Source organism: Taudactylus pleione, unplaced genomic scaffold (assembly GCF_031769625.1).
Source record: "Taudactylus pleione unplaced genomic scaffold, aTauple2 ptg000198l, whole genome shotgun sequence".
NCBI classification, from domain to species: domain Eukaryota; kingdom Metazoa; phylum Chordata; class Amphibia; order Anura; family Myobatrachidae; genus Taudactylus; species Taudactylus pleione.
The window spans coordinates 10,820,679-10,842,805 of NW_028284600.1; the positions used below are offsets into that span (position 1 = coordinate 10,820,679).

Below are 22,127 nucleotides of genomic sequence, written 5' to 3' on the forward strand. Positions count from 1 at the left end.
GTAATGTAATCCTGCCTACTTTGGTGTTGGTTCCACCTACACTTGGTTTGGTGCCGCTCATGTGAGGCCACTTCCAAAATAATTTCCAGGGCCACTTTTATTTCCCAATCCGACCTTGTCCATATGCATGCATATTCTCATACATCAAAGAGTAAGGAATAGGGATGTATCAAAAAGGGATGTGGTATCACGGCATGCCATCATTCCCATCAGCACTGTAGATGCCTTGCTATGCAGAGCAGTGGTGATGCGTGCTCCCCCAAAGTAGTACTGTCCCACCAAAGTGGGATGTTTGTGGGGTATGCACATGTGATACTGTATTATACTCGCAGTCATTTCTCTTACCTTTATGCATTGCTTTAGATAACTAAAGACTGAGGCTTTAAGGGTGAATGACTCTCCTCTCACTACAGAATATGGGAGGGTGAGATCCACAAAGAATGGCTGGAAAACTCGAAGTGAAGAAGGAGGAGAGAGTCCAAAACCACTGGGGCCCATGCACAGGGCTCCTGCATTCCAGTCTGTGATGGTGTCTGGGGCCTTGTGGTGGAGTTCAGCACTGCCAGAGTCCCTGAAAAAAATTAAATATATAGATTAGTCTATGGGAAATTAATGATTAAAAATCAATTATCAATGAATTCAGCAGACTTAGGGTAGGATGCAGAGATAGATGCAATGCCAATGTTTAAGCAGTTGAGCAATTATCGGTGATTTGTGCGTGCCTCTGAGTTGGACTGGGCATACGTCAGGTTTCCATACCAACAGCGGTCGCAGCCGCAGTGTGATTGACAGTCAGGAAGCATTTGTATGAGGCAACGGGGGAGTGGCAATTAAAAATCAGGCATGTCACAACTGAGTCAGGCCCTATCATCTTCTATCCAACCCATATAATATTCAAATGGTTTTGCTGTCCATTCTCAGCATAAGGCAAAGACATAGTCAGTTTATACTGTATTTGAGCAATGTAAAAGCTCAAATCCTATACTGGGATTAAGGGAAAGTGCGTCATTCTGCAAGAGAAAGAAAACACCTTTGACCTGATTCTGAGTCAGACACAGCGGCGGCTGAGCTTAAGGGGGTCATTCAGACCCTGGCGCAAGCACCGATGTGCTTGCAACCGGGTCGATGGGTGGCCCTGCGCACGCGCAGCGGCCGCACTGCGCGTGCGCAAACCCTGGAGCGAGAACTCTGTCGCTCCGGAGCTTGCTACAAAAGGGGCGGCTGTCGATGTTGATCGACAGCTCGCCCTTTTTTGTAGGTGGGCCGGGGGGATGGTTTCCAAAACGGAGGCGTTCCTTTAGGAACGCCTACCGTTTTGTGGGCGGCCACACTGACATCATCAGTGATGTCAGTGGGGAGCTTCCTATGTAATGCGTAGACCCTGCATTCTCAAATTAATCCATCTTTGACAAAGTACCCTAGTGATACAAAACGCATCAGAGAACTAGTGTGAATGAGCAGGCAACAGCTGGGACCACCTAGTGTACAGTGTGCATGGTGAATAGTACGGAGTGATGTCATCACTGGCCACCGCATCCAGACATGCCGACTCCAGCCATGGGAGAAACAAACCAGAGATAAAAAGACTTCGGACCACCAGCTTGCCTGCGGACCAGCTAGTGACAGTGAAGGTAAGGTACCCACCTTTGTACCCAAGTCCTTGTACTAGGCACCTGCTAATCAGTCTTGACACATAATCAGCTGTTTGTCACTGCATCACTCTCGTCATCTTTAGATGGCAATAGCTACATGGTCCACCTTTCCAGCAAGAAGGGACTTGGCAGCAACCTTTCCGGCATCAGTAAAGCATTCTAGACACTGCTGGATCCTTGAAACAGTCATGCACATGTGCAGACTGACTGTTGTACATGTGCATGTGTCAGGCTGTGGCCTAGGATCCACCATTATTCACCTCAGAGCTGGATTTCCCTGATCTCTAAAGCGGTCAGTCGCCAGGTGCGGCTACGTGTAATGCCCTGAGGATTATACCTGGGATCTGCTAGGACATCCATGTGCTCGCTCCGTGATGTGGTTTCTATGGTTACCATCATATACGCAGCCATGACAGTCTGTTTTCACCTGACTAATCTTATACCCAATGGTATTATTGGTTGCTGTCAGCTGACAGTGTCCTCCAATGGACTGCTACCTTAGGGTATTTAACTGGGATCTGGACAACTGGAAGTTGCCTGTACAACATCATTACTTCCACTGTTAACTTGCTGTTGCAGCATTCCAGGTTCCATGCTCCGTTCCTTCTAGTGACTTGTTCCTAGTATTTTCTACGGTGTGTACACTCAGGGCCTGATTCAGCTGCTGAATGCAGATTCCCGATGTTTGGGAATCTGCGCAGGCGCCAAACCAGTTCTGCGCATGTGCAGAATGGGTCTGCGAGGCCGCACGCAAATTGGCAGCAGACTGTCAGTGAACCATTACACACCCACACCCCCACCCACATACACATTCTAGAAACCAACACCATCCCACGTACCATCCACCCAACACCCGCCCCAACCCCCCCCCATTTATCTACCCCCACACACTCACCACCACCACAGCACACTGGAACACGCCTCCCGCCATTATGTTTGAGCGCAGTTCAAACCCCCTTTTAAAGTACCATCTCATGATACCATTCTCCTGTGTCAGTGCTGCATCTAAGGCCACAGTGTGTGTACTTAGTACATCATTCAAGTACCATCTCGTGATACCATCCTCCTGTGTCAGTGCTGTGTCTGAAGCCACAGTGTGTGTGTACTCAGTACATCATCCAAGTACCTGGTCATTATATCTATCTCCTGTGCCAGTTCTATGTCTGACGTCACAGTGTGCATACTTCGTACATCTCCTAATATCATTCTTCAGTGACAGCTCTGTATCTGAAGCCATCGAGTGTGTACTCAGTACGTTATTCAAGTGCTATCTCCTGCACCAGCATTGCGACTGAAACCACTGTGTACTCAATACACCATTTCAGTACAATTCTCCAATATCTTTTCTCCAGTGCTTGCCCTGTGGTAGTGTTCTTCATTTTTTTCCCACTTGTGCCGGATACCTGACCAAAAGGCCGCAATCTGCCAATGAGGTGCAGCTTAAACCCAAATCCCGCTTGGAGGAGTCACTGGTGAACACCTCCCAGTAGGTTAGTCTCCGCGCCTTTGGTCAGGTCTCTCTAACATCCGGTACTGGTGGATGAAGTAGACACTAATTCAGACCCCTCACCTCCGGTTCCTGGGGCCACGTCTTCTTATCTCGTGGCAGAGAATCATTTTAGCCTGAGCGTGACAGCATGACATAGAAGACAATCGCTTGCAGCAATAGGCTGCCAGCAGGTGAGTGGAGGACACCGCCGAGGAAACATTACTGGACTTAACCAGTGAGGTAAGTAATGATGAATACCAGTGGCATATTCATTTATATCACTGCAATACTAAAATAAATATGCGGCTGGTATTTAGGTTTATTGTCAAATGGGGCCCTTAATGTGTTACTTTAATGAGTTACTTACAATTACATGTTATTTATTTCCCTGACTTGGTTGCATCGGATGTGACCATGTCAGAGGAGCCTGCCAGTGACTGCTCGAATCAAATCTTCCAGAAGCTGCCAGGCTGAGCACCCCCGGCCGTCTTCCTGCAGCCTGATCACAAGGGGAACAGGGAAGCTGCAACTTCCTTTCTCTTCACCAACTACAGTCACTGCCAGTGGGCACTGCAACAGCCCCGACTCCCTCTGCCCTTCCCCCCTTCCAACCAGCAGTCATGGGTGACTGCCAACTGCTGCTGCCTGCTCTTTTTGCAGGACTGTGAAGTCTTGTTAGAGGTGTAGTAAAATGTTTTATATGGTTAAAAACAATGGGGGAACATTTTTGTAAAAATATTAGCCAGTCAAGTGGTTTATGGTAAAACCTAGTGCTGGGTAATGGAAAGTTGATGAGACTGCAAGCTCTTTGTCACTGTGATATTTCCACTACCAGGTTAAGCTTAGTCAGTTTTGACGGGAAAGGGGAGGGGAACCACTGCACTAACTATTATCATGAAACCCCAATTGACTATTTCACACACATTTTAATTGTCTGGGGGTGCTGCCTGGGACACAAACCAATAGAACCAAATCAATATCTCAAAAGAAATGAGAAAACAGAATGTCCTTTATAGGCGCACAAATACAAATAACGCATAAAATATAACCTTTATTGGTATATATTAAAACCTTATTATGTGAAATATAGTTAAAATAATATAGATAGAAGAAATAGTGAAAAAAGATAGAATGTGAAATAAAATATCAAGACACTTGACTCACTGGGTGCTGCTATTCATATTATTACTATGATATTAGAGAATCTATGTCTCTTTTATATAGTAGTAAATCATAGACCTTATAAGCCTTCACAGTAAATAATCGTTACTCAATATGTCTTATATTAATGTATATTCTGAAACATACCATAATATGTATTATAGTTGAATATATGTAACTTATATAGACTTAGTGATTATACCAGCTCAATTGCACTACTATGTATTCAATCAATACAATACATGGATTCCTTGTTTCAATATAAGATACATAATGGTAACCATATTTCCATGTGTTGCGGTTGAACAGTTGTGAACATTAATTATAGTTACTGCGTATTATATTCAACTCCTTCCTAGCTATGCTAATACACACTGTGTATTGGGGTCCTTTGGGTAGAACCTAAATAAGCTAATTAGAGATCTGAAATGATCGTATTAGGGTATTATATAGAATTTCTGAGGATATAAGATAACCGGTCAGAGTAAATGTTGATCATACTATATTGCTTAATAGTTAATTGATGTTCTCCGTTAGAAACTAAACTCCTGTATTACTGATATATCAGGTCTCTCAACTACTCATTACAGGTGTAGCGGTAAGATACTAATCTTTATGATTATAAGATAACAAGTAGTCACGTATCTCCTCTGAGCCTTTGACAGGTTTAGCAATTATGTAGCAACATTCAGTTATATTGTAACCTGCACCTGATCTCCAGCTAATTACACAACACGAGATACAATGGAGATGGCTGGTAATTAACATAAAGCGTAGTATAATCACATGTGATCCTATTTTTAAAGGAGTAATATTAGAGAATGCCTGGAATTAATCATCAGACAACGTACAGTCTCAGATTGTTCACAACATATATATTAAATATACTCAAATACGATATGATAGTGTTAGGTTCAATTAAAATTATTTGACAGTTTATGATTGTACATAGTTCACATACACTTAATGGATTTCACCAAGTATATGGTGATGTTCACATATACAGAGCAACGAATCTCCAGCTGGTCATTCAATGTTTAATACATGGAGTTGCCCATTAGTGATCATAGAACAGTGTGTAATATTGACAGAGCATTAAACACATAGCACGAGGAAGTGCCAACAGTAACTATATATCAATGTCCGTTTATAAGTAAACCACAACACATTCGGTGGATATGAAATTCAGGCTACGGTCATTTGAACTACTAATAGTTCATATTAATTGCAGCGCAGCATCAGCGGTCAGCGCCTAAAAACGCCAACGTACGTTTCACAAAAGGCTTTGTCAAGGCAAACCCGAGTGTGCTGTTTGCCCGGGTTAAGTAGATTCCAGCATCCAATTAGATCCAATCTCAAGATCACCTGTCTCCAACTTCCAATAGGAACATCCCCATAATATAGAGTCTGGACACAATCACTCCGGACTTAAGCTGTCCCTCGTAACAAATTCTGTCAATTATCCAGAATATATGTGCGCATAAATTCTATACACTCCTTCTCAATGAATCATCATCTGCTTCAATTTACTGATGTTAACCGGGTATATATTCTACATCATAATAGTGCTAAATATGCTCCCGATTATCCCAATATATTCATTCTAAATTCATCAAATCCCATATATATAAAAATGTATATAAATCAATTACAATACATATATAAAACTATAATGTGCTGTGTATGTATAATAATTAAATCATGGTTTTATGAATCAAATAGATATAAATTAGTGTAATATTAATTGATCATATATATAAAAAATATATTTAATCAAACTAAAAATAGTAAATATAAAATTAATAAAGTGTTATGATAACGTGATCTAAAATTTTAATATAAGGTGATAACATCATAAATCTAATATAATGATGTTACCATACAGTGCCATAAGTGAAAACATAAAAATTAATAAATAGATATTATTATATAGTGTCCAAATATGATTAAGTGAACAAACAAATTATGTGAAATACAATAAATTAAATTAAATTAACTAAAATAAAATAAATAAAAAGTGAAAATATCTCTAAAACTACCTAATCTCTATATATCACACCTTAAAACTTACAAAAAACAAAATTACAATGACATACAATAATATTAATAGATCATGATACTCTGGTCTTAACTAAATCCCCTTAAACCCTGAATATCATTCTCTATCATAAGAATGCTTGTTACATTGTGTTCTCAATGTGGTTATTGATTTCTTCTGAGTATCATACTCTTCTGACACTCCTAGATATTATTAGAGCATCTCATTATTGATGAAGAAAAAAGAAGAAAAAGGGAGTGAGAGGAAAGGGTAAATAGAGAATATTCTTTAATTCATATAGGATATGATTAATAAAATAATATATATGGAATAGATGTAAATAAATATTCATAATATCGATCCAGTTGTAGATAGTATTCCAGTCCAGTGATAAATGCCCAATGAAATTCATGAAAATTATAAAAAAGGTGAATAGCTATTATATTCATTCAAACCCTTTGGAGACATGCAGTCCATTAGGAATATCATCCTAGTTTCTGCCTTTAACAGTTCCTTGTCCACATCCCCACCTCTAATTCCTGTCTGTATATGTTGCATCCCAAAAGCCTTTAATCCCAAGGGATTACTACCATGATGCCGTAGAAAGTGATTCGCCACAGGTGTAAGTGTTTTAAATTTAGCTACATCTTTACTGGCATTACGAATACTGTTCACATGTTCCAGTATTCTTACCTTCATTGGTCTAATCGTCTTCCCCACATAAACTTTCCCACATGGGCATTCAAGTTGGTATATGATGCCCATCGTGGTACAACAGATATATTTGGTTATTATCTGTTTTTGGCCAAATTTGTCAAAGAAATGCAGTTTTGGGACCATGTATTTACATGCTTTACAGCGTCCGCAACTAAATGATCCTTTCTTGTTTAGTGTAATATTTTTCTTTACTGGTTTTAAATGGCTCTGAACTAAAATGTCTCTAAGATTCCGAGCTCTTCTCCAGCTCGTCTGTACCTTTTCAGGGAGAATTGATCTTAGGTCTATATCCGTCTGCAGGATACCCCAATGTTTTTGTAAGATGTCATTAATCTGTCGCCAATTAGAATTAAATGTACCAATAAATCTCACAGATTCTTCTTTTCTGAGTTTCGTCTTTGAGATTAATAGTGTATCTCTAGGATATGACTTAACATCATGTACAGCAGATTTGATCATATTCCTGCTATATCCTCTCCTCTTTAGTCTCTCACATACTTGTAATTCCCGTGTATGGTATGTGTGTATGTCCGTACAGTTCCTTTTAGTACGTAGGAGTTCTCCCTTGGGGATTCCTTTAATGGTGGCAGGTAAATGTGAGCTAGTGGAGTGTAGGATACTGTTAGTAGCAGTTGATTTACGGAAAGCATCTGTGCTAATCCGTCCATCATCTTCTATCCTAATAGTCAAATCCAAAAAGTTGACTTCCTTCTTACTTATTTCACCAGTTAATTTCAAATTAAAATTGTTGCTGTTCAAGATGACTATAAAGTCATCCAACATTTGTTGTTCTCCTTCCCAGAGAATGAAAATATCGTCGATATATCGAAGATATAGTAAGACATGTTTGGTATACTGTTCAAGATCTTCATTAAATACGAATTCACGTTCCCACCAGCCCATATATAGGTTGGCATAGGTGGGGGCACAGGCGGTACCCATCGCCGTGCCCCTCACCTGAAGATAGAACCGTTCTTGGCAGATGAAATAGTTCTTAGTAAGTATGAATTCCAGGAGTGATATAAGGAATTCATTAAATTCCCTATGTGTTCCCATATCCAAAAAGTATTTAACTGCTGAAATACCCTGTATATGGTCAATGCTTGTGTACAGGCTTTCAACATCAAAGGTTGCCAGCCAAGTGTCTTGATTCACCGTCAAATCCTGCAATTTCATCAAAACATCCAACGTGTCTCTAGTATAGGAAGGTAAGGATAGTACGTAATGCCGTAAATATTGGTCAATGAAAATACTGGCCTTTTCAGACAAACTCCCTATGCCTGAGACAATAGGTCTGCCTGGCGGTGTTGTTTCATTTTTATGTATTTTAGGCAGCAGGTACAGCGTGGCCACCTTAGGTTTGTCAACTTTCAGAAAATCATACTCTTTTTTAGTAATGACCCCATCTTTCGATGCTCTGGTAATCATACCATTATACAATGCCAGGAAATTGTTAGTAGGGTTAAATATTAGTGGTTTATAACATTTCAAGTCACTCAATTGTTTCTGGAGTTCTTGTGTATACATAGATTTAGGCCATAATACAACATTACCCCCCTTATCTGAGGGTTTCACTATGACTTCTTGCCAGTTTTGTATTTGTCGTAGGGCCAATCTCTCACCCTTGGTCAAGTTGTCAGTATGGACTAGTTTACCTTTATTATTTTGAAATAAGTGGTCAAGATCTCTAGAGACCAAATCCAAATAAACTTTCGCTTGAGGGCATATCTTAGGGTCTGGAAAGAAGGTAGATTGTTTTTTAATTTTCATCGGGTCATGAGGTGATGGGTGAGATGATTCGGAATCGTTTCCTTCCTTTTCTAATTCCTCCAAAATTTTTAAGGCTAATTCATCCTCATTACTTAGGGACACTCGAGACAGGGTCCTGTCCTCTATTAATCCCTGTTCATCTGAACAAACTTGCCTACAGAAATATTTTTTCAATAGTATTTTTCTTATAAATAATTGGAGGTCTTTCTCACATTCAAACCTATCCAAATTATGCTGTGGTGAGAAGGAAAGACCTTTACTTAACAAGGAAGCCTGATCATCTGTCAAAGTATGATCAGTTAGATTAATAATTCTTAATACATCATCCCTCATCTCCTGTTCCTTCTCTGCTCTCTTGGCTCCTCTCTCCATTCTCTTATATCTCTTTTCCTTCTTGCCCCCCTTCCCCCTCCTGATCTTAAATCTTCCATATTGGTTTGATCCCTGACCCCTTTGGGGTTTAGTCCTAAAAAATCCCTATTGCGGTCTCTGACATTATGATAAGTGTCTTCATTCTCTGAGGAATCAATTTCCGATGTGGAATAATTGGGGATATTAATATTTCTACTCCGTTGGGGATAGGTTCGCCATCTGTACACATTATTTTGGGCAAAATCTTTCCTGTCTCTTTGTAATTTCCTCCTCTTTCTCTCAATGATGGTCTGCTCATATTCATCCACTTCTTTTTTAAATTTATTATATGTCTGTTGGAATTTATCAATTGACTCAAATTTTTTAAGGGTCTCTCCTAATATGGAAATTTCCTTAGTGTATTGGTTAAGGAGAATGTCGTCATGTTTTACTAATACTTTAATCAACTCCTTTGAGCACTGAGTTAATGCATTTTCCCATTCTTTTTTTAAATCCTCATTAGCCAACTCAAACGTTGGAAAGACTTTCGGTCTAAGGCCCCTTGGTGTTATATTGCTCTTAATATAGTTGTCAAACATTGACCTATTCCACCATACCTTACTTTGTTTCATAAGGGTTTGTTTTAAAAGAAATAGATCATTAGACCAATCCTTATTGGGTAGATCTATTAATGTTATGTCCCCACCAAAAGTTGATTCCAAACCATTTTTCAGTTTTTCTCGTCTCTCGTTCAAATCTTGAGTTAGATTAAATGATGCCATCCTACCGTAATAAATACTAAGATTATCTTATATAATAATTAGTTCTATAAATATTAATTAATTAATATGATGTTTTGGTTGTGCTAGTGGAAATGAAAGCAGAAGAAATCCAGCTATGTAACACAAATTCAGTTTTGACGGGAAAGGGGAGGGGAACCACTGCACTAACTATTATCATGAAACCCCAATTGACTATTTCACACACATTTTAATTGTCTGGGGGTGCTGCCTGGGACACAAACCAATAGAACCAAATCAATATCTCAAAAGAAATGAGAAAACAGAATGTCCTTTATAGGCGCACAAATACAAATAACGCATAAAATATAACCTTTATTGGTATATATTAAAACCTTATTATGTGAAATATAGTTAAAATAATATAGATAGAAGAAATAGTGAAAAAAGATAGAATGTGAAATAAAATATCAAGACACTTGACTCACTGGGTGCTGCTATTCATATTATTACTATGATATTAGAGAATCTATGTCTCTTTTATATAGTAGTAAATCATAGACCTTATAAGCCTTCACAGTAAATAATCGTTACTCAATATGTCTTATATTAATGTATATTCTGAAACATACCATAATATGTATTATAGTTGAATATATGTAACTTATATAGACTTAGTGATTATACCAGCTCAATTGCACTACTATGTATTCAATCAATACAATACATGGATTCCTTGTTTCAATATAAGATACATAATGGTAACCATATTTCCATGTGTTGCGGTTGAACAGTTGTGAACATTAATTATAGTTACTGCGTATTATATTCAACTCCTTCCTAGCTATGCTAATACACACTGTGTATTGGGGTCCTTTGGGTAGAACCTAAATAAGCTAATTAGAGATCTGAAATGATCGTATTAGGGTATTATATAGAATTTCTGAGGATATAAGATAACCGGTCAGAGTAAATGTTGATCATACTATATTGCTTAATAGTTAATTGATGTTCTCCGTTAGAAACTAAACTCCTGTATTACTGATATATCAGGTCTCTCAACTACTCATTACAGGTGTAGCGGTAAGATACTAATCTTTATGATTATAAGATAACAAGTAGTCACGTATCTCCTCTGAGCCTTTGACAGGTTTAGCAATTATGTAGCAACATTCAGTTATATTGTAACCTGCAGCTGATCTCCAGCTAATTACACAACACGAAATACAATGGAGATGGCTGGTAATTAACATAAAGCGTATTATAATCACATGTGATCCTATTTTTAAAGGAGTAATATTAGAGAATGCCTGGAATTAATCATCAGACAACGTACAGTCTCAGATTGTTCACAACATATATATTAAATATACTCAAATCCGATATGATAGTGTTAGGTTCAATTAAAATTATTTGACAGTTTATGATTGTACATAGTTCACATACACTTAATGGATTTCACCAAGTATATGGTGATGTTCACATATACAGAGCAACGAATCTCCAGCTGGTCATTCAATGTTTAATACATGGAGTTGCCCATTAGTGATCATAGAACAGTGTGTAATATTGACAGAGCATTAAACACATAGCACGAGGAAGTGCCAACAGTAACTATATATCAATGTCCGTTTATAAGTAAACCACAACACATAGGGAATTTAATGAATTCCTTATATCACTCCTGGAATTCATACTTACTAAGAACTATTTCATCTGCCAAGAACGGTTCTATCTTCAGGTGAGGGGCACGACGATGGGTACCGCCTGTGCCCCCACCTATGCCAACCTATATATGGGCTGGTGGGAATGTGAATTCGTATTTAATGAAGATCTTGAACAGTATACCAAACATGTCTTACTATATCTTCGATATATCGACGATATTTTCATTCTCTGGGAAGGAGAACAACAAATGTTGGATGACTTTATAGTCATCTTGAACAGCAACAATTTTAATTTGAAATTAACTGGTGAAATAAGTAAGAAGGAAGTCAACTTTTTGGATTTGACTATTAGGATAGAAGATGATGGACGGATTAGCACAGATGCTTTCCGTAAATCAACTGCTACTAACAGTATCCTACACTCCACTAGCTCACATTTACCTGCCACCATTAAAGGAATCCCCAAGGGAGAACTCCTACGTACTAAAAGGAACTGTACGGACATACACACATACCATACACGGGAATTACAAGTATGTGAGAGACTAAAGAGGAGAGGATATAGCAGGAATATGATCAAATCTGCTGTACATGATGTTAAGTCATATCCTAGAGATACACTATTAATCTCAAAGACGAAACTCAGAAAAGAAGAATCTGTGAGATTTATTGGTACATTTAATTCTAATTGGCGACAGATTAATGACATCTTACAAAAACATTGGGGTATCCTGCAGACGGATATAGACCTAAGATCAATTCTCCCTGAAAAGGTACAGACGAGCTGGAGAAGAGCTCGGAATCTTAGAGACATTTTAGTTCAGAGCCATTTAAAACCAGTAAAGAAAAATATTACACTAAACAAGAAAGGATCATTTAGTTGCGGACGCTGTAAAGCATGTAAATACATGGTCCCAAAACTGCATTTCTTTGACAAATTTGGCCAAAAACAGATAATAACCAAATATATCTGTTGTACCACGATGGGCATCATATACCAACTTGAATGCCCATGTGGGAAAGTTTATGTGGGGAAGACGATTAGACCAATGAAGGTAAGAATACTGGAACATGTGAACAGTATTCGTAATGCCAGTAAAGATGTAGCTAAATTTAAAACACTTACACCTGTGGCGAATCACTTTCTACGGCATCATGGTAGTAATCCCTTGGGATTAAAGGCTTTTGGGATGCAACATATACAGACAGGAATTAGAGGTGGGGATGTGGACAAGAAACTGTTAAAGGCAGAAACTAGGATGATATTCCTAATGGACTGCATGTCTCCAAAGGGTTTGAATGAATATAATAGCTATTCACCTTTTTTATAATTTTCATGAATTTCATTGGGCATTTATCACTGGACTGGAATACTATCTACAACTGGATCGATATTATGAATATTTATTTACATCTATTCCATATATATTATTTTATTAATCATATCCTATATGAATTAAAGAATATTCTCTATTTACCCTTTCCTCTCACTCCCTTTTTCTTCTTTTTTCTTCATCAATAATGAGATGCTCTAATAATATCTAGGAGTATCAGAAGAGTATGATACTCAGAAGAAATCAATAACCACATTGAGAACACAATGTAACAAGCATTCTTATGATAGAGAATGATATTCAGGGTTTGAGGGGATTTAGTTAAGACCAGAGTATCATGATCTATTAATATTATTGTATGTCATTGTAATTTTGTTTTTTGTAAGTTTTAAGGTGTGATATATAGAGATTAGGTAGTTTTAGAGATATTTTCACTTTTTATTTATTTTATTTTAGTTAATTTAATTTAATTTATTGTATTTCACATAATTTGTTTGTTCACTTAATCATATTTGGACACTATATAATAATATCTATTTATTAATTTTTATGTTTTCACTTATGGCACTGTATGGTAACATCATTATATTAGATTTATGATGTTATCACCTTATATTAAAATTTTAGATCACGTTATCATAACACTTTATTAATTTTATATTTACTATTTTTAGTTTGATTAAATATATTTTTTATATATATGATCAATTAATATTACACTAATTTATATCTATTTGATTCATAAAACCATGATTTAATTATTATACATACACAGCACATTATAGTTTTATATATGTATTGTAATTGATTTATATACATTTTTATATATATGGGATTTGATGAATTTAGAATGAATATATTGGGATAATCGGGAGCATATTTAGCACTATTATGATGTAGAATATATACCCGGTTAACATCAGTAAATTGAAGCAGATGATGATTCATTGAGAAGGAGTGTATAGAATTTATGCGCACATATATTCTGGATAATTGACAGAATTTGTTACGAGGGACAGCTTAAGTCTGGAGTGATTGTGTCCAGACTCTATATTATGGGGATGTTCCTATTGGAAGTTGGAGACAGGTGATCTTGAGATTGGATCTAATTGGATGCTGGAATCTACTTAACCCGGGCAAACAGCACACTCGGGTTTGCCTTGACAAAGCCTTTTGTGAAACGTACGTTGGCGTTTTTAGGCGCTGACCGCTGATGCTGCGCTGCAATTAATATGAACTATTAGTAGTTCAAATGACCGTAGCCTGAATTTCATATCCACCGAATGTGTTGTGGTTTACTTATAAACGGACATTGATATATAGTTACTGTTGGCACTTCCTCGTGCTATGTGTTTAATGCTCTGTCAATATTTCACACTGTTCTATGATCACTAATGGGCAACTCCATGTATTAAACATTGAATGACCAGCTGGAGATTCGTTGCTCTGTATATGTGAACATCACCATATACTTGGTGAAATCCATTAAGTGTATGTGAACTATGTACAATCATAAACTGTCAAATAATTTTAATTGAACCTAACACTATCATATCGTATTTGAGTATATTTAATATATATGTTGTGAACAATCTGAGACTGTACGTTGTCTGATGATTAATTCCAGGCATTCTCTAATATTACTCCTTTAAAAATAGGATCACATGTGATTATACTACGCTTTATGTTAATTACCAGCCATCTCCATTGTATCTCGTGTTGTGTAATTAGCTGGAGATCAGGTGCAGGTTACAATATAACTGAATGTTGCTACATAATTGCTAAACCTGTCAAAGGCTCAGAGGAGATACGTGACTACTTGTTATCTTATAATCATAAAGATTAGTATCTTACCGCTACACCTGTAATGAGTAGTTGAGAGACCTGATATATCAGTAATACAGGAGTTTAGTTTCTAACGGAGAACATCAATTAACTATTAAGCAATATAGTATGATCAACATTTACTCTGACCGGTTATCTTATATCCTCAGAAATTCTATATAATACCCTAATACGATCATTTCAGATCTCTAATTAGCTTATTTAGGTTCTACCCAAAGGACCCCAATACACAGTGTGTATTAGCATAGCTAGGAAGGAGTTGAATATAATACGCAGTAACTATAATTAATGTTCACAACTGTTCAACCGCAACACATGGAAATATGGTTACCATTATGTATCTTATATTGAAACAAGGAATCCATGTATTGTATTGATTGAATACACAGGTTAAGCTTAGGGCTGCTGTTTTGTTAATTTTGCAATGGTTTACATTTTTTAAAATATAGAAGCATGCATGGATGAAAACAGTGGTTGATATGTGACGGGCTTGCGGTGGGATGGGGCTCTTTTTAGAAGGTCATACCATCTTTTAATACTGTACTGTAAATGCTGCATTTTTCAGTTAGAACTCGCTGTCAATCCGTGGCAATCCTCAATGGTTTACAAGCCTCTGCAAAATTAATCTTTAGTAAAGAGTTTTTCAATTTCAAGTTGTCCTTTGCTGATAAGTTTGTTCATTGTGCCTGATTCAGACCCGCTCGCGAGTGCATGGCGCTCGCAAGCGGGTCGATGGTCCCCCACTGCGCATGCGCATGCTGGAGCCGGCTCCGGTGTGCGCATGCACGAGACCCAGTTAGCGACGGGTGCTCCGTCGCTATTGGTCTCGCACCAAAAAGGGGCGGCTGTCGATTGTGATTGACAGCTCGCCCCGTTTTGGAGGCAAGCAGGGGGGTGGCTGGCCAAACGGAGGCGTTCCCGAAGGAACGCCTGCCATTTCGGGGCGCCTCAGTAGTGAGCTTCCGGCTCTATTAGAGCCGGAAGCTCACTGGGGCTTGCGATGGACGAGACCCTACCACAAGGGTCTCGTCGCAAGCCCGATGGTCGCGACCATCACCGGGCTGCTCGCAAATGCTGTGGGTGGTCACCCACAGTTTAGCGAGAGGCCAGGAGGCCAGTTCCATAAAAAAAAAATGCCGCCCTGATTCAGAGCGAGCGCCGGCTCTGAATCAGGCCCACTGTGTGTTATTATATTGGATTTTTGCATACAATACTGTACATTAGTTTCTTTTTTTGCTTCTGGTTTTCAGGCTGACTCACCCTACTCCTATTAGTTGCCAAATCCAGGTCTCAGGGAAATATGTTCGCATCTTTTCCACTTCTTGTGGCACAGGTAGCACTGGACGCACTGCATTGCTTTTTTGTAAGACTTGTATTCCTGGGTGAAAAGCTTACAAGAAGCAAACAATGTCATACATAATTACAAAGGGATTAAGGTTTAAAAAATAAATCATTCCATGAAATTCTATTCAAATATTCCCAGTTATTTAATCTATAAAATACAAAAAGTTATGCATTCATATATACAAAAATCACAGTACAATATTTCTAGGGTTACCATCTGTCCAGTGTGAAATGCAGGGCCATTTCAGCAGTGCAGCCACATGAGAGTGCCACCCCACTGCCGCCGAGACCCTGGACTAATCTAGGGGTCTATTTACTAAGCAGTGTTAGGAAACAGAGTGAAAAGTGATAAGGTGCCAGCCAATCAGCTCCCAACTGTCATTTTTCAAACACAGCCTGTGACATGACAGTTAGGAGATGATTGGATGGCACCTTATCACTTTACACTCTGACTCCTAACACTGCTTAGTAAATAGACCCCCTATACTGACAGTGACTGACAGTGCTGCATCGCCAGTTTTGACTTTGGGCCAGGGCAGTGCTGGGCTTGTTTGGGTGGCTGAGACTATGACCTAAGGTAATGAGGCAGCATGACATCATAAGTCACGCAGCCACCTGCCGTCCCACACAAATAGTGCTCTGCAGTCTGTACTGAGGCCAGGGGCGGATTGGCCGTAAACTTCAGCGGGAACTTTCCAGGTGGGCCGACGGCTCAGGGGGCTGCTGGCAGCACATTTAGTTTTTTTATACATATTTGTATTAAACTTTTTTCACCGGCCCTGAGTGCCGCGGGGCATGCCATAACAGAGCAGGGGGAGGTGGTCCGGCCAGAGTACAGGAGGAGCGTGAGGGTGGCCACCGCCATCTTCAGGTGGCGTTACCCAATAGAAGCCTATGGGCTTCTTATCGAGATGTTTCACCTTGAGAAGAATCCAATCAGATCCCTCCCATCACCCCCCACAGCCCGCGTCCTTCTGCACATGCGCAGAAGGAGGGCAGAGGGAATTCTGGGTGTTAAACCCGAAAGTCCCTCTGTCCGGAGCCATCTCAAAGGACAGCTCTTATCGGGAGAGCTGTCCTTTGCGATACTCTAGGTACATACTGCGGTAATCAACCACGTTATGTATGAGATGTGCCGCATCGCGGATGCAATGCTAATGTATCCCACCCCTTGTCTCTTTATTTTCTCCCTGTCTCTCTCCATACTCACCTTCCAGACCTCCAGCATCTCATGGTACCCTCCTCTTCCTTAACTGAACAGTGACTTTATAGCCACTACATGTTGCTGACATTGGCTTTATTCCTACATAAACAGACGGCTTCGAGACCATATGATCTCCTGCATGAGTAGTGAATACCGACTTAATATGCTGCCTGTCCAGAAAGGATCCATTTCTTTAGTGGTTCCGTGTTGCAGAGAAACCATACAGGTAAGAAAATGCTCATTCACATGCTCGCTCTGTTTTTTCACTGGCGAGAGGGACTGGAGACATGCCCATCAGCTCCCGGTGCAGTGGGCATGCCCCCAGCATAACAAAATGGGGGAAGAATGGCCCGCAAACACAAAGCCACACCCCTTGTTACAAAACCATGCCCCCTTTTTCGGCGTGCACATGGGGCCACTTTGACCGGATTTTCCAGGGCCACCTTCTTTTCCCAATCCGCCCCTGACTGAGGCTGCAGCAACTTCTGATGCCTGTGCCACCCGCGACTGATGGCTAGCAAGGTACTGGGAGCTCTAGCAGGTCAGGTAAGTCTTATGTGGTGAGCTGGGGCAAGTAATGTGTTTTATTTTATCTTCTTGTGGGGCCAATGTGTATATTTTTATTTCTGTGAGGGACAATGAGTTTCATTTTTTCCTGTGGGGGAAAATGTTTATTTATTTTATTCAGTGGAAGCCAATGTTTTTTTCTTGTGGGGGACAATTTTTTTACATTTCGTTTTCTGTGGAGGCCAATGTGTTTTTTTTTTCCCTGTTGGATGCCAATGTGTGTGTTTTTATTCTTGTGGAGGCTCATTTGTGGGGGTTTTTTCCCATGGCTGACAATGTGTGTGGGTTTTTTTTCCCATGGGGACAATGTGTGTGTTTATTTATGAATAATATTTAAAATTATAATACAAGTATTAATAATAAATATAGTTGGATTTTTTTTGGGGGGGGGGGGGGCGGGTGGGGGACGACAACTCCAAACTTTTTTTATTTTTTGCTAACATACCTGGGGCTGGCCTTGTGGAAGTGTGATGTCAATTGGAAGGCACAGATCTTGTAATTCTAAGATAAGTGACTCAAAGCACTGAAGTCTTGGATTAAATTGCCAACATGTGCCTAACTGTATATCATTTTTGGGGGAGATGTACTAAGACTTTGGGCAGATAAAGTGGAGAGAGATAAATTACCAAACAATAAGCTCCTAGCTGTTATTTTTCAAACATAGCATGTAAATTAACATGACAGATAGAAGTTGATTGGCTGGTAATATATCTCTCTCCAATTTATCGCTCTTTAAGGCTTAGTAGATCTACCCCTGTATATTTTCCCTGTGCTTGTGTAGGTTGCCTCTAACTATCTGTATATGCATGTGGTAAGGAGTATTGATTGAAAAGGTGGGTACACAATGTATGATGTGTACCAGGACGATATGTCTACCGACATATTGTACCGCGGTTACACATCAGACCGATGCTATGAACGACTTGTTCTGTCCTTCATTAACATGAATGGGGCCGCATGCGACATTGTCAGGTTTGATGAGCATGCAACTTCGGGAGAAGGCATATCGACCAAATCGTAACATTGTCCCAGTGTGTACCCGGCCTAAGCTCCAATGGGGCAGGGTCTGATGTGAATGGCCAAATATTGTCTGTAAAGTGTAACATGTATGTGCTATATATATTACTGTTAATAATTAAATATATAGAACCCTATGTTACAGGGAGATTCAGGATTGTAGTTTACTGCCATTATAGTAATCAATAGTAGACAGTCTACATTGTGATTGTTTAACAGTGCTGGCTTGGTGTTAACCAGTCATAGAGTTTGATTCATCAGAGCACGCAGAAGAAGTTATCACGCGATGATGGGGAATCGGTGCATACGCCGGACCCGTGCTGCGCATGTGCAGTGCAGGTCTGCAATGTCTCCCAGAGTTTGGCAGCAGACCATCAGTGATTGACAGTCTGCTGCCCTTTCAGAGTGGTTGAGGTTGTGGCAGCGGCTCGTTTCCCAAAACTGAGGTGTGTGTCGCCACCATTGGGAGGACTGCCAAAGCCAGGATCTTTGTCAGCTGATGCAGATTTCCTGGCCTCTTTTGTGCATCTGCAGTGGCCGGCTTACGTGACCCCATGGTCACTTAGCTGGCCAATAAACACGTAGATGACCTGATGTTGCATTGTACAACACAACTCGGATCAGTAGTGCATGCAGGAGCCAGGACGTCTCCTGCTGCATTACTATATTAGTGCAGTCGCAGATGCTAACATGTTAGTAGCTGCAATAGCAACTGCGTCCTCTGCTGCATCAGGCCCATTGTGCAAACTATGGGCCTGATACAGATATGCACACAATTCTCATCTCATCGCTCTGCCAACCCGTACACAGCAGTCTTGCAAAAATATGTAAATGTCACAGATGCCTAGCTTAATTTTTGAAATGCCCACTGACTGCTTCTCAGGTCTGGTGCTTTTGTATCGGATGCACATTGGTCAATAATCGTCTATCTGAGCAGCCCTATGGTCATGCTGCACGGCCGTGTGAACAGAGGAGCTCATTCAGACCCGCTCGCAAGTTGCGGTCGCTCGCTGGCAAAAAGGGGGTGGTTATTTAAATGAAGTGCTCGCACTCCGTCGCGTAAGGACGCCCACTATGTTTTAGCGAGCTACGGCAAAGTGCGTTTCGCAAGTGTATGAAGAAACCCCCTTGCCACTTGCAACACACGTCATCTCCGGGAAATGTAGGATTAATCGGGAACATCGAGAGCCATCGGAGCTGCTCTCAGCCCTTGGGGTTGCCTGAACCTGCCGCAAGCACTGCGATCAGTGCTGGCTGAAATACATGCAGGTGACGTGTACAATGACGCTACTTTGCTCATTATGCACGCCCTTTAAACTGCATTTTGGCGGCCTGACACGCCAGCGTTTGCACATCCACTCTCCCGTTCACAAACACCTTCCCCTTTTACTACCCACAAACGGCACTATCTGTCACTCAAAGCAGCGACCTAATAGTGGATTACGAGCAACCAAAATCAGATCGCAACGAATGGCTTGCGCCCGCGCACTGCGACTTATATGCATACGCAGATGGGCGATAATCGCTCAGAGCGAGCAATCGCACCTTAGCGAGCGGGTCTGAATCAGGTCCAGAGTCTGGGGCCAATTGTACTGCATATAGGATTGCACAACTGCATTTCATCCACTTCTCCGTTATCTCCTTATGCTTGGTGCAGGTGCAGTGCAACTCATATGCTGCGCAGACCATGGATAATCGCTCAACTGCGTAAACATCGGCATTGCATCCATCTCTGAATCAGACACTTTGGGCCTGATTCAGAGCCGGATGCTCTGACCAGAGCGCTCGCTCTGAATCAGGGCCCTCCTCCATTAAAATGGAGCGTCCTCCTGGATGCTCGTATAGCTGTGGGTTACCACCCACAGCATATACGAGCATCCAAAAAGATGGTCGCGATGGTCTTGACCATCACGACCATCGGACTTGCGACGGAGACCCTGTCTTAGGGTCTCCCTGCCACAAGCCCTGGAGTGATTTTGGCTCTATCAGAGCCCAAATCACTCCTACTGACATCACTAGTGATGTCAGTGGGGCCGGCTTCAGACGGTAGGCGTTCCCATGGGAACGCCTCCGTCTGGCAGGCACGCCCACCAAAGGTGGTGCGAGACCCGGAGCGTCAGCTTGGCTCCCGGAGCTCCCTCCGTCATGCGCATGCGCAGTGGGGAACATCGACCCACTTGCGAGCGTACTGCCGCTTGCGAGTGGGTCGGAATGACCCCCTTTGTTTTTTGATTTCAGTTACAGTCAAGGTTTAAAGTATCGGGTGCCGCTCCCGACCCCCCCAGGAAGGCAGGCAAGCCTCCCGGCTGCCGCCTACCCCCCCAGACTACTACTAAAAAACCCAACAGCGGGGGGGTCGCCCCCTGCTTCACAACGGCATCATAGCTCGGCCATGCCCCTCGCATAATGCAGGCATTCAGCTCCGTGTAGCAGCATTGGATCTACACCACGACCATCGGTTACAGCATCAGCCATTTGAGTGAGCTTATGAAAAACAAGAAGGATGGCCCTGATTCAGAGCGAGCGCTCTGTCAGAGCGTCCGGCTCTGAATCAGGGTCTGGGTGCTAAGGCACATTATTTACTGACACAAAAGAGCACTGACCTGGTGAACACTATGGGCCTGATTCTGATGCGGATGCAGCTGCAATGTCAGACACAGTGTAGTAGCATTGGATCTACACCATGACCATCGGTTACAGCATCAGCCATTTGAGTGAGCTTATGGCTACTCAGAATGGCTGCCTCATCTCCGCTTCTAAGGACAGTAAATCTGCATCAGAAGACAGTCACTGTCCTCAGCACTCCCACAAAACAGAGGGCCTGATTCAGACCCGGTCGCAATTGTGAAGCGCTCGCAACCGGGTCGATGGTGGCCCAGAGCGCATGCGCACGATGGAGCCTGCTCCATCATGCGCATGCGCAAGGCCCGGATAGCGATGGGCAATCCGTCACTCCGGGTCTCGCATCAAAGGAGGCGAGCTGTCGATGTTGAGTGACAGCTCGCCCCCTTTGGTGGGCGGGCCGGGGGAGTGGCTGCCCAAACGGAGGCGTTCCCATGTGAACGCCTCCGTTTGGGGGTGGCCCCACTGACATCACGATTGATGTCAGTGGGGCTGCCCCCAAACGTGATGTCACGAGTGATATCAGTGGGAGAGATTTCGGCTCTGTTAGAGCCGAAATCTCTCTGGGGCTTGCGGCCACGAGACCCTACCACAAGGGTCTCGTTGCAA

The 22,127-nt window shown here is 41.2% G+C and overlaps 1 protein-coding gene across 1 annotated transcript in view; it reads right to left on the bottom strand.

The window, feature by feature from the left end:
* Nucleotides 1–22,127, bottom strand: part of LOC148518858 (alpha-2-macroglobulin-like protein 1) — a 208,252-nt gene that overhangs the window by 72,189 nt on the left and 113,936 nt on the right. Inside the window, exons 18-21 of the mRNA XM_088476975.1 lie at nt 17,839–17,864; nt 16,306–16,325; nt 16,025–16,120; nt 346–571 (exon numbers count right to left, since the gene is read on the bottom strand). Coding sequence (XP_088333101.1) covers nt 346–571; nt 16,025–16,120; nt 16,306–16,325; nt 17,839–17,864 — 368 coding nt within the window. The remainder of the gene's footprint in view (nt 1–345; nt 572–16,024; nt 16,121–16,305; nt 16,326–17,838; nt 17,865–22,127) is intronic.